The sequence below is a fragment of the Perissodus microlepis genome, chromosome 7 (assembly GCF_051167445.1).
Source record: "Perissodus microlepis isolate ML-2025 ecotype Zambia chromosome 7, ASM5116744v1, whole genome shotgun sequence".
NCBI lineage: Eukaryota > Metazoa > Chordata > Actinopteri > Cichliformes > Cichlidae > Perissodus > Perissodus microlepis.
In genome coordinates, this window is record NC_140467.1 from 47,318,470 (window position 1) to 47,331,008 (window position 12,539).

Consider the following 12,539-nt stretch of genomic DNA (forward strand, 5'->3'; position numbering starts at 1 on the left):
TACAACCTGTATAAACACAGGGATCAGAAAGAGCCTCAATTTACAGTGCTGTGGAAAAGCCTTGAGCCACCTCTCATTTCTGTAGTTGAATCTACAAAAATGCCAAAGAAAACACAGATTAACAGGCATAAAATAGTGTTTTTGAACCCAAAGAGCTATTTGCTGAAAACTTGGCATATATAGAAAACTGTACAAAGGAGGACAAAAGAAGTTGCAGGTATAAAAACTATCTACAGCAGATTAACAGTATCTGAGAGTCATGTCCTTAAAATACGACAAGATCCAAAGAGCTGACACAGGAGACAAGAGAGGGATCTTCAGATGATTTATCTACTGTTTGCCAAAGCCCCATCAGGAATGGTCTTGGTGGCTGTCAAGAAGTCATTCTTAAGGAAGGAAATGGGGAGAAAAGGCTGAGGTGTGCCAAACTGCACAAAAACTGGAATCAAGATGAGAGAGGTGCCTACAACCACCTGTATATCACAGTTGAGGGTCTGTCATCATTGGAGCTGCATCTTTTAACCATTGTTTAAAAAAAATGCAAAAATTGACAGGATTAAAAATGTAGAAAAGTACAGTCAGATTTCAATAAATAACGCAATACTACATAAAGAGTGTGACAGCAATAGCTTCATCTCTTAGCATGACAAACACAACCACGTGATCCTAAACACACTGCCACTGAAGTAAAAGCATGCCTGGACATAAAAATGCCCACTAACAGTCATGGATTGGCCTCCCCAGAGCCTGTATCTCAACATTACTGAAGCAGTGTGGGATCATCCTGAGAGAGAACCGAACAAAAGGCAGTGAACATTTGAAGAAGAGCTTTGAATGTCCTTCAAGAAGCCTGGAGAACTATTCCTGTAGACTACTTAAAGAAATTAGAAGCAATTTTGAGAGTTCAGGCTTGTTGAATAAATGCGATCGTACTATTGGCTTTCAAACTCATTAGAATTGTACGCTTTATTTCCATGTTTGTTTGCACACGTTTAAATAAATTGTTGCACTTATTAAATTTAAAGGAATGAGGGGTGTCTGAAGATTTTTGTACAGTATTGTAAAAACACTGTTTAATGAATAAAAATGTGTCAAGAAGTGCAGTGAAGAACAATGTTTTTAACAAAAAAACAACAGCAGATCGGTCGCAGAATCAAATGCTATCTATTTACTTTTTGCTACAAAAAGTCGTTAATATGGGCAGAAGAAAAAAAACAAAAACACAGTGAAACTCTTACAGTCCTCCTCCAATATTCAGAAATATATTATCAATCATCATCACACACATTTTAATTACAGGAATGTTGGTTCAGAGCATAAAACCTTTAACCCTTGTCTGAAAAAGTGTTGGGTGCAGGTTGCACTTGACTAGGGTGTGTCTACTGTGTGTGCATGAGGCTTTCTCGTATACCTGTCAGCTGATGTGACACTTTCATACTCAAGGGGAAATGAAACCTAGATTACACAGGATCTTATTGTGTTTGAAATATGAATAGACTATTTTTTTTTAAATGACTAAAAGTAAAATGTGACGTAGTCATGTAGAAGAAAGAACCTTGCATGACACCAACACATTAAAAGGCTGTCTGTCAGCACAATGAGCCCCTACAGCTGTAGATGTTTATCACTAACGTACTGCAAAAGCATCACCATTTAAGTCTGTTCTAATTTTAAAAACAGAATCAAGTACTCCAAAATAAAATGTTCACTATTACTTAAACCTGAAACTCTATGTGCATTTATAACACACGTTTTCCTCTCTGGTATGACCTTCCTTTTACAGGAAATCATAAAAGAGGAAGTGAGGAGAAGTACAAAGTAACCCTGAGGTTTGACACAAAGAACAGTCCACAGTGTGTGCAGTAATTCCTCCTGCAGATATGTGTGCTAGTACTGGATAACACTGTAGCCTGCGTCCTCCACTGTTGAGTAGTGCGAATCATCTGCAATAAAAGCAAACATTAAAAAACATTTAACGTTTAAGTGTAAAAAGCAGAAGCATGGATCAAAGGAAATACACAAATATTCAGTTTCAAACATTCACAAATACATAAAATGCAAATAGAACAAGCTTGGAAGATACCAGTATGATTTCCTGGTTATTATGACCTACAGTTTTCTGTGTGGAAGCTACACAACAACACAAGGTCAAAGTTCTAATTTCAGTGCTGACTAAGCATGCTCTACTCAAAGTAAAATGTGACTGGAATGCAGGCTTGGCCCTACATTTATGCCACACTAAAGCAGATGTCTTAACTGGCTGGTTTGGCACTTTGATGTAAAAGCTGTGGCCTGTGAAGCTGTTGTGCTGCCCGATGAACACTGCAGCAGGTAAACTGTGCCCACAATGTGACCACATTTAGGTATTCCAAAACAAAAACCCTAAAGATTCACTATGCAGGCCTCAATTTTTAGGAATGTAGATGTTGTCGAGACAACCGACTGTGTGCTTAATAAAACAAGACCTTTCATTGGGCTTTTAACTATTTAAAAAAATATATATTATGCTTGTAAAAATGACTGATGGTGCAATTTTCATTATTTCCCCAGGAACTCAACCAGTACAACTGGCAACAGTTTGGAAAACTGTTTAACAATTTCTGAATGCTTGCTTGGACTCCAATTTCTGTGACCGTATGCTCTGAATTTAAGTTTGGCTGTGATCACACAAAAAGAACAACATTCGATAATTTTATATTAAATATTTGTTGACTGGAGCTTGGAGTACTTTCAGTAACTGAAACAAATCAATGTACATAGGCTCACATGATGAGTGAACCTGGGACCTTTGGGGTCTCTGGACAGTAGATAATTTTGAGGGTTGGTAGTCTACTTTGATAGTGCACTGTATTTAAATACAAATAAAGCAAACATACCATTACTGTTCTGTGTTGGCAGAGGTAATGGTCCCCTCCTGCAAAGTGAATATGAGCAAAAAAAAGCAAAGAATCAGAGGTGTCCCAACAATGCTCTGCACGTGTAGCAAAACAGGTTTCAGCGTGAGAGAGATAACTATTTGATCCCCTGCTGAATTTGTAAGTTTGCTCACTTCCAAAGAAATGAAAAGTTTCTCATTTTTATGGAGAGATGCAGAATATCAACCAAAAAGCCAAAAAAAACCGCACTGTGTGTCAATGTGGCATACAGATTACAACCAAGCAACCAACTAATCAGTCAACTACAGATAATCCTGATCTCAACTACTTATGAGAATCAGTTTTATTCCATTCCAATCTCCCCACCACCATGACCAAGACCAAAGATCTGCCAAAGGACATCAGGGACAAGACTGTAGACCTGCACAAGGCTGGAATGGGCTACAACACCAACAGCAAGCAGCTTAGTGAGTCGCCCTCGCTCTGAAACTCCATCCAAGATCTTGCCTCATGGGGTGAGGATGATGACGAGCAAGGTGGTGGATCGGCCCAAAACTAAGTGGGAGAAGCTTGTTAACGATCTGAAGGCAATCACCAAGAAAACCACTAGTTACACACTACGCTGTAATGATTGAGATCTTACAGTGCAAAGTCTCTCTGTTGGAGAAGACACATGTAGAGGCCTGTCCCAGAGAACACCATCCCCACAGTCAAGCACTGATGTAGAAACATGCTTTGAGGCTGTTTTCCTGCTTAGGGTACACAATGACTTCACCTCATTGAGGAGCCAATGAATGCGACCATGTACCGAAAAACCTTGGACAAGAACCTCCTTCCCTCAGCCAGAACACTGAAGGCTGTGGATGGATTCCAGCGTGACAGTGATCCTAAACTTAAGGCCATAAAGAGGTAACCACCTCAATCCTACAGGAAATCTTTGGAGGAAGCTGAAGCTTTGAGCTGCTTTAGATTTAGATTTAGAGAGTGATGACCAACTACAAGAAACGTCTCCACTAAGTCATGTTTGCCTGTTGATAATGTGTCTCTCTCCATTAAAGTTACTACCACAAATTTTAAGTGAGCAAACAAATTCAGCAGAGGATCACATAATTATTTCCCATGCTGTTAGGAGGCAGGCGGCACCCTTTGCTGGAATCCTTCTCTTTCATACCTGTTGACTGGTGGAGGCATTCGAAAGGGTGGTGCTCCAGTTGGAGATCTCTGACCACTATAGAAGTTCTCATACACAACTGGAACTGTTAGAGAGGAAGATGGAAATTGGTGACATTTTAGTAACTCATGAGACTGTGCTGTTAGATAAGAAGCTCTTTAAATACAGTGCTGTCGTTGAGTCCTACCTGGTGGTTTATCACCAGTCTGTCTGAGGTTTATAAAATGTTCAATATCTTCCTGGATGTCACACTGCTCTAGTGACTTCCTCACTTCCTCATAGAGCTATGCGAACATGCAAAAAAAGACAGTAAAACAAGCTCAGAGTCCAAGCAACTCACAACAAAGATATAAATATATGAAGTTGCCCAAGAACCTTAAACCGCAAATAACTGTGTTTTTTACACATACAGAGAGCAGACATGGTATAAATGCAAAACTGACTGTATAAATATAATGTGTCAAATGTCTGTGCTTATGCAGATACTAAAATTAGCGCATCCGTATAAGCAGATAACGGATTATGTCATGTCTTTTACAACAAGGAAGAAATAAGTACATAATGAGTCATTTTAATGGTTAAATTTAAGTAGTGCAGCTGTGATACTAAAGTGCAGCCTAAATTTGGGGTATTTTGGAGTATAAATACTGCTTAAGTGCTGGCGGCTTGTTCAGGGTGTTCCGTGTCTCGCCCTATAATAGCTGGAATATGCTCCAGTGATCCTGAATTGGATAAGTCCAAGAGAATGGACTGATGGATGGATGGACTGATGGATGGATGGATGGATGGATGGATAGATAGGTCATTTAGTGTTGCATAATTTCTTGTAAATTTTGCGGAAATTCAATCAATATTTTTCCATACATTGGAAGATGTATACTGTATTATACATCAGTGGATTAATCTTGCCAAACTTCCAGGTATTTTACAGGAAAGGAGTCACTGCTTTCCTGTACAATCCTTTTGAAAGAACAGGAGTGTCCAGAACAAAACGGTTCAGGGAATTCCCCCCTTTCTTGGGTCATATTATAATGTGTGACCAAGTAGTATAGCTGAAAACAGTTGTTGGCTTCGAGGTTAATAAAACCAGTGGGCTAAAGCCAAGACAGCGAAGTCACAAGCTGTAGAATCAAAACAATGAGACGCTAAAGTGGCCTTATGACCAACCTTCCTGATATTTCCCACCATTCGACCCGCTCTTTATATAAAAATACTGATTATAGTGATCGTGGCAACTGGAAACTTTACCTCGTCACTGGTCACACATTGCTGGGATAACTGGTTGAGGTGAGTCCAGACTGTGTTTCTCAGAAAGTTGATCCGCTCCACTGACTGCTTCTCAAACATCTAAGGGGACAACAAAAACAAAATCACTCGGCCCATTTCCATAATGTGTGCTTTTGTTAGAACTTGAAGGTTGTTGTCTCACCTCACAGGCTTTGATATGCTCCTTTATCCAGTCATCTCTAATCTTTCCCAGTGTAGTGACATTCTGCTGGTATAACCTGTCTGTAAATGGAAGAGAGTATAAAAAGTACAAATGAGCAAACTCAGCGCATTAACTGAGAATATTTAAGCCACGTTCAGCTATGCTTCCAGTTATGTGAGACTATACACTGGCACTATAGTGTAATGCTAAACTTAATCTCTCCATGCCAGCATGGTCACTATGAAGATGTTGCCATATTGAAGTTAAGCACACAGGGGTGACGTGACCAAGATGCCAGCATCATCACAGTGTGTGTGAATGGGTTACTGAAAGGCTAAGTCATTCCGTCCTGCTGTTGTTTGCTTTCTTACCTGCTTCTTCTGCGTTCTGTTTTGCCTGCTGTGCTTTTGCGTAGAGCTGAAAGATGACAAAAAAGGAGGAATGAGATATTAAAAATGAGAAAAGCCCTCTACTGAAGGTCATACAGACATTATTCCTGTTTCAGTCTGCCACTTTTTTTGTACCAATGAGCTGATATAATAAACAGAAGTCTGAGGGTCAGAACCAGTAAGGGTATCATTTTCTCACTAAACACTAATGTTTCATTTGCAACCACGTGTTCATCAGTCTGCATCTTCCTTGTTAAGTACTGAGGCTTTCTGAAGTACAGTTATATGTTTTGCTGACACCTTAAAAATGGGCATTAACAACAACACCTCTAAAACGGAAATAAGCACTCCAGTGGTAAATGGTTGGGACTTACACGGCTCGTTTCTACCCTGAAGGCTCAAGGCGTTTATTTACCACAAGCCACAACTACCCCCTCCCACTCACACATAGAATGCTTTATTGTACTATGTTTCACACACAGACTTTTACTCCAATTGATGTCTCAGCAACTCAAAAAATAATAAAGCCTCTTGAAATTGTGACCAGTGATTTAAATAAGTGAAAGTCATAGCAGCAAATACAAGTACATATATATGTGTAAGAGTTCAAGGAGATTTCAAGGTTCAAAGTCCAAAACTGGGGCCAATAAATGATATAATGCCTTTAGCATTTATCCTTTCATTCATTTATATCACATTAGATACTGATCAGTGCGGGTGACTGCTGTTGTCACAGTACCTTTTCCATGTGCTTGGTGTTGTTGGTGTTGGTGTTTCGGTTCACGTTCTGATCCGCTTCTTCTTTGTCTCGACACTTCTGGTCATAAGTCTTCTTTGACTTGAGACAAAACCACAGTAGGTACTTTAATAGTGTATTTTGACACTTTGGTGAAAAAAAGAAATTCCACAAATATATAAATAAAGTCAGTCTATAGAGACCATGTCTTTTGGTGCCACCATCTGATTTCTATTGTCACAGAGATGATAAGCACTTCTACTTTTGGAAAATATTTTAATGGTTTTAAATGCTGCCCCGCTCTTCACTTCCCAGACTGGTAAACACAACTTCCCCCACCAAAGAGGAAGAACAGCAAAAGGATAAGAGCGGCATTTTCACAACACAATTGAAACTCGTCTTACGTGACTCACCAATGGGAGATCTGCTTGGGGCCACATTGTTTAAATACTTCTGGTTTTCATTTTACTAAACACGGGACAGAACACGAGCTTAGGACTGCAGCTTTTGAACCTTAAAATTTGAATAAAGAAGTATTTTTGACTTTGGTTTTGCAGACCAATCACCGCAGCTACTTCATGTGACTGAATCCACAAACTAATTATATCAAACTATTGTTTTTGTTATCACAATTGAAAGGAGCAAAACTGTTCTTGCAGAAAAGTCATCAGTTCTGGTTGGTCTTTGAAGATTTTTATTTTTACTTACATCCATTGTCTTTTTGTACTGTGAGGACCTCTGTTTGTGGAGAGCATCCATTTGTTGTTCTACCTAAAATGACAAAGTTCAGTGTCATCATTAATATATTACCTGAATGCCTTCAACATCTCAGTGAATTGCAATGTGAATAAAAACCTTTTTCCTAGCTTCTTTCTGCTTTTCTTTGAAGTCTTCCAGTTTCTTGGCCTCCTCCCTCATGTTTTGGGCGAGTTGTAAATGTGACAGACTCACTTGTTCAGTCTCTGCAGGGCGAAAGCATACTTCAGATTGCAGTCATCATAGATTTTATAGTCAAGGATTAGGGTAATTAAGGAATCAGGCATGATTAAGGTATGAAAAAAAGTGCTTACGTAATTTCAACATGTCCAGGGATCTCTTTAATGTGCTGAAAAAGCAGAAGAAGACATTATTCTGCACATTGAATTTTTGGTGTTGGAGCTTGCAAATACAAATCATGCATCCTGGACTATGATCAATGGTTTATCAAATATGGCATTCCTCAAGGATCCATTTTAGGACCTCTTCTTTTCTCATTATGCATGTCACCCTGTGGCTCTAGCTTTGATAAAAACAATATTCACTTTTACATAGATGATACTAGCTACACACTTGACAGCCCAATGAAGAACCTCGGCAGTACTTAGAAACACTCATCCGCAGCTCTATCATGTCTTGTGTAGAAAACACTGCAACTCTGAGTTTCTCAAGTTAACATAAAGATAAAACATCAGTCCTGTTTTAATTCAGTTGACAGTACAATTGAATTGACTCTGAAATACAGGATTTATTTAAATATTGTTTATTCGTTTTTAAAGCCCTCTGTGGATCAGCTTCACAATATATCACAGATGTCTTTATACCTCTAGGTCTTTGAGGTCCTCCTAAAGACAACCTGCTCTTTTCTATTATTACTTTTGTTTTAAACATGCAACTAAAACAAACTTGATGTCGCTAATCTAAATGTATGCGTGTCTGTCCAATGCACCCACATAGTCTATTGGTGCATCTTGCTAGCAGAGATGTAGCATTTAGCTGATAATTTAGCATACCATCTTCTTGTCCAAATATAGTTACGTTTGACTCCAAAAAAGAAGAAGAAGAACTAAATAAGCTACGCACAAGGATTTAAATTGTCACAATCTATGGTGCAAACAAGCAAGCAAACCTGAGAAAATAAAATGTTCACATTTTAAAAGAGGAAGGAAAAGTCTTGTGGAGGTTTTCTAAAAGAATTACTAAGTTAAATGAATTACTTTTAAATACACAATACATGTAATTTGATACCAGTCGTAGTTTGTGATATGACTGGTCTTAAAATAGTCTTATGAATTGTGTATTCTGTCTAAAAAGTTATAATTTGTTATTTTTCACTTGCCAAATAAGAATAACATTTTTTTCTATAGAGTTCTTCCTTTTCACCCCCTAAAGTGAAACTGGTTGGCAGGCCTCTGAATCAGCGACATCTTTACTATTTTAATTATAGAAATATGAGTCAGACAGTTCTGTCTGACTCTAAATAAAATGTTCAGTCAGACAGAACTACTAATGAAAGACAGTTCTGTCTGACTCTTAAAAAAAACAACACCAATTCATTTGTCTAGAATAAATCAACTGAAATGCTGTAAATAACTATCAGAACAATGAAAGTACAACCTGACAGCACATCGATTCTGTCTCGTTCTAACTGATCTCAAGGTTGCTGTAAAAACATGGATGAAAAATGCCTTTAATGCAGTTCAAGTAACTCCTTTGATAGGACATCTTTAAAAGATGAGTCTATCGATAATGCACTATGATTTCAAGAAGTAAATTATGTAGCTAAGTCGTTCCTTCCTATAATGAGTGCGAGCACTCATTAAACAGGAACTAGGCTTGCTAATAAAAGATCGTGGTAGTGGTGTCATATAAAATCTGACTAAATCAACATTAAGAACCAAACCGTCAATTTTACAGAAGTTCAAACTTAATTTCGAAATTCAACTTGTGAAACAGACTGAGAACAACAACAAGAACCTTTGGTGACTAGACTCATTGTTTTCTTTGACCTTACTTTCTGCACTACGCTTGAGTCCAGACTATAAGGTACTGTGTCAGTACTGCAGAAACACACTCATGCATTAGAAGGGGTGAGGCTTCCTGTAAATACAGCAGGCCAAGCACATAATAACAGCATATCAACACAGAGGTCGCTTACTTCATCTCACTGTGTCCACACACCTTCTTGGACAAACTAAGGAGTTCTTTGGCATACTTCTCCTCAACTGATGCCCTGAAAGAAACAACCAATTGAGAGTGAGGGCAGCGTAAAGCATACATGCAAAGATTCAGCCAACAAACAGAGCAGTCAGGCCAACAGACTGTATATGAATTTACATGCAAAACCCATACTAGACATCTCTGAAAGGTAATGCTTTATCGCAAATTTATATTTATACATCCCTTAGGCTTCACTATCAGTATTTTTCAGAAGTTATAAATTTACATATTAAATTATTAACTGATACAAAAAAGACAGGACAACATTTACATGTGTGGTGTTATAATTGGAGTCTGTTCTTTCCCTGAAGAGTTTTGACAGGCACATTTAAGCAATGTTGGAGAAGTAAATGGAAAATAATTAATCAATTCTAATATGCATTATACAATGATAAATATTAAAAAACATACATATAAATATACAACTGAATACAGTTTTACTATACAAATGCATGACCATGCTATAGTGCTGAGCACTTAAAATTTGTTTAATTTGCTAAGCAATGCTAATAGGAGACTTAAAGTAAAATGCAACTCTAACACATCTCAAATATAATTACACAACAACAGATCAAGATATAGTTAACACCATTTACAAAAGATCATAAAACATGTGACTCAAACAACCTAAACCAGGAAGTTCTCACACTAAGTTTGACCTGAGTCCTTCCTCCACACCAAAGATGGTCTGGTGTGGAGGGCGGGCTGTCGTGGCTGCTCTTTGGTGTCCTGAAGAATTTGCTTTTGCATAACTGAAAGCTGAAAGAATTCGATTGTTGCCGCCGTTTCCCACAAAACACCTCACTCTGACCGTGTTTCCTTACTCTACTTTTATTTTGGTAAATCTCCCCACAAATATTTTTTAAACCACTGCGGTTTAAAAATGCTGAGTCCCAAATTAGGAAACGTCCAGTTGTGTTGTGGCATAATATCCTCCTTTTTTCATAGCGTTAACCTCACTAGGTCACGTTTCTGACTACACACTGGACTTTTATATGTGTGGGGTGTTTTTGTTTTTTTGCTGTGCGCATGTGTGTGTGGGAGAGCACGGACAGATTAATTATTATAAGAGGAATTAATGATTAGATGTGAAAGTTTATACGTCTCTATTATAAAACCTGATGCGTCACATCATTCCAGTGCGCAGAATTAACCTTGGAGAATTTTTAGAAAGCAGAATTGTACTACTTTTCTGGTATTTAATCATATAACTGCAGTAGTGCCCTTTGCACAAATTACAAGACGGCAGGACGTGTTTGTGTTTCCACTTTGTTAAGACAACAATGCAAGTCACAATAATCCTCACTAATCGAAAACTCATGCCATAACCTCTCTAAAGTTCCTCAAAAGCTTTTATACTGACTATATAATTCATAATCAAAATATGTATTCATCTGATTTTGTTTTAGATTATAGCAACAAAAATTTACTTTTTTAGGCAACTTTATTCGTTGTATTCCAGTACTGTCCTTAATCTCAAAATGCTGTCCTCCTCCACTACACTTGTCGTTCTCAGAGTTTATTTTCTTTTCACTCTCTTCATCGTAATTGCATGCCTGCAGCCAAAACGTGCACTACATCTATCTACCTTGCAGTCAGTTATACATCGATGGCAACAACTGGCCTGTAAATGTAAAGCTTGAACACAGTTTTGCAGACTTCGGTTAGAGCCAAACATCCCATCAGTTGTGCATTATTACATATAAGGATGACGGCATTACCTGGCTTTCATAAAATCCTCCACCTCCTTGCATGTCCTCTTGCCATCATTGAGATACTGAATGATGGCATCATACCCGACAGTAGAGGTCAGGTCCGAGTTCTGTCAGCAAGATGCACAGACAGTATTACAGCAGACAGTTTTACAGCAAAACACATATCCTAAAAGAAACAGAGAGCTGTACCTCTGCTACCTCTCCTCCCACACCCAGGTCTTAACTGTACGACAGCCAGACTGGCTAAACTTGTTTAAACATCCCTACAGACATAAACGAGCACTGTAGCTTCAGAATAATTGACTCTGAGTTTAATTAATGTTTGGGACTAGGCATCTCTGTAATTTAGTTAAGGTGAGGGCAACAGCTTGTAATCAACTTGACAGACTTTTTGTTGGTTTAAAATACACCATATGAGGCCATACTTAGACAATGCAAAAATCCTGTAGTGAAATTTAACTACACATATTTGCTTATGTTGCGTAGAAGCAAAGTTATTGGTACTCTCAGTATTTCCTCTCTAATCTGCTGGATTGTGAAGTTTACTCTTTACTCCACCAAAGGAAATGACATTTACACTATTTACACTGCAGAGAGAGAAACGTGATCTGATAAAATATCGGTCTGGTTACACATGAATGCTTATCAAAAACTCCCCAGCAGTTCATATCAACTGTTTTTAATAGCTTAGTTTTGATGCTCCTGTTTCCATACTATTTTACAAACGTTAGATCCCTCAACAGGATTCCCGCTTCTAATAATTAATACAATACAAAAATAAAAATTTTTTAATTAAACCATCTGAAGTTGAATCAAAAAATAAAATGTTTCTAATTCCAATCACAACTTCATAGAAAGACAAACAAACAAAAAGGACAAGAAAAAAACTCACCCAGAAGAAATCCTTAAAATGAAGGTTCTTCATCATGTAAATGGAGCAGGCAACAGACAGGTGCTTTATCGCAAACACACACTGACCATGTAAGAGAAAGTGCCGACTGTCAGGCGAGAGCTACACGAAGCCCGTCAAAGTGGCGCACGCGCAGTCACGTGACAACTGGAGCGCCAAAAACCTCTTGCGCTGAGCTTGGTTTTGCCGCCATCTGATGGCTGATGGGCGTACTTACAGTGTTTACAGATGGTATACACTGGTCCGATAATAATAATAATAATAATAATAATAATAATAATAATAATAATAATAATAATAATAATAATAATAATAATAATAATGAGAAGAAGAACAA

The 12,539-nt window shown here is 38.0% G+C and overlaps 1 protein-coding gene across 1 annotated transcript; it reads right to left on the reverse strand.

The window, feature by feature from the left end:
* Nucleotides 1-52: 52 nt before the first annotated feature.
* pstpip2 (proline-serine-threonine phosphatase interacting protein 2) lies at nt 53-12,331 on the reverse strand. The gene is made up of 14 exons (XM_084935510.1): nt 12,185-12,331; nt 11,299-11,399; nt 9,516-9,590; nt 7,672-7,706; nt 7,457-7,563; nt 7,310-7,372; nt 6,605-6,703; nt 5,848-5,893; nt 5,477-5,556; nt 5,296-5,394; nt 4,235-4,331; nt 4,048-4,132; nt 2,877-2,914; nt 53-1,943 (listed from the first exon to the last, which is right to left on the reverse strand). Exons 1-14 carry the CDS (start codon nt 12,218-12,220, stop codon nt 1,888-1,890), a joined length of 1,017 nt encoding a protein of 338 aa, XP_084791636.1. The 5' UTR covers nt 12,221-12,331; the 3' UTR covers nt 53-1,887.
* Nucleotides 12,332-12,539: the final 208 nt, after the last annotated feature.

What these genes read in the sequence shown, in the direction of transcription:
- pstpip2 (XM_084935510.1), bottom strand. Translation starts at nt 12,220, where the DNA reads ATGATGAAGAACCTTCATTTTAAGGATTTCTTCTGG. An exon ending in AGAAAGAAGCTAGGAAAAAG is followed by an intron (nt 7,373 to 7,456) that starts GTTTTTATTCAC and finishes TTGTCATTTTAG; the next exon opens with GTAGAACAACAAATGGATGC. An exon ending in AGTACAAAAAGACAATGGAT is followed by an intron (nt 6,704 to 7,309) that starts GTAAGTAAAAAT and finishes TTTTGTCTCAAG; the next exon opens with TCAAAGAAGACTTATGACCA.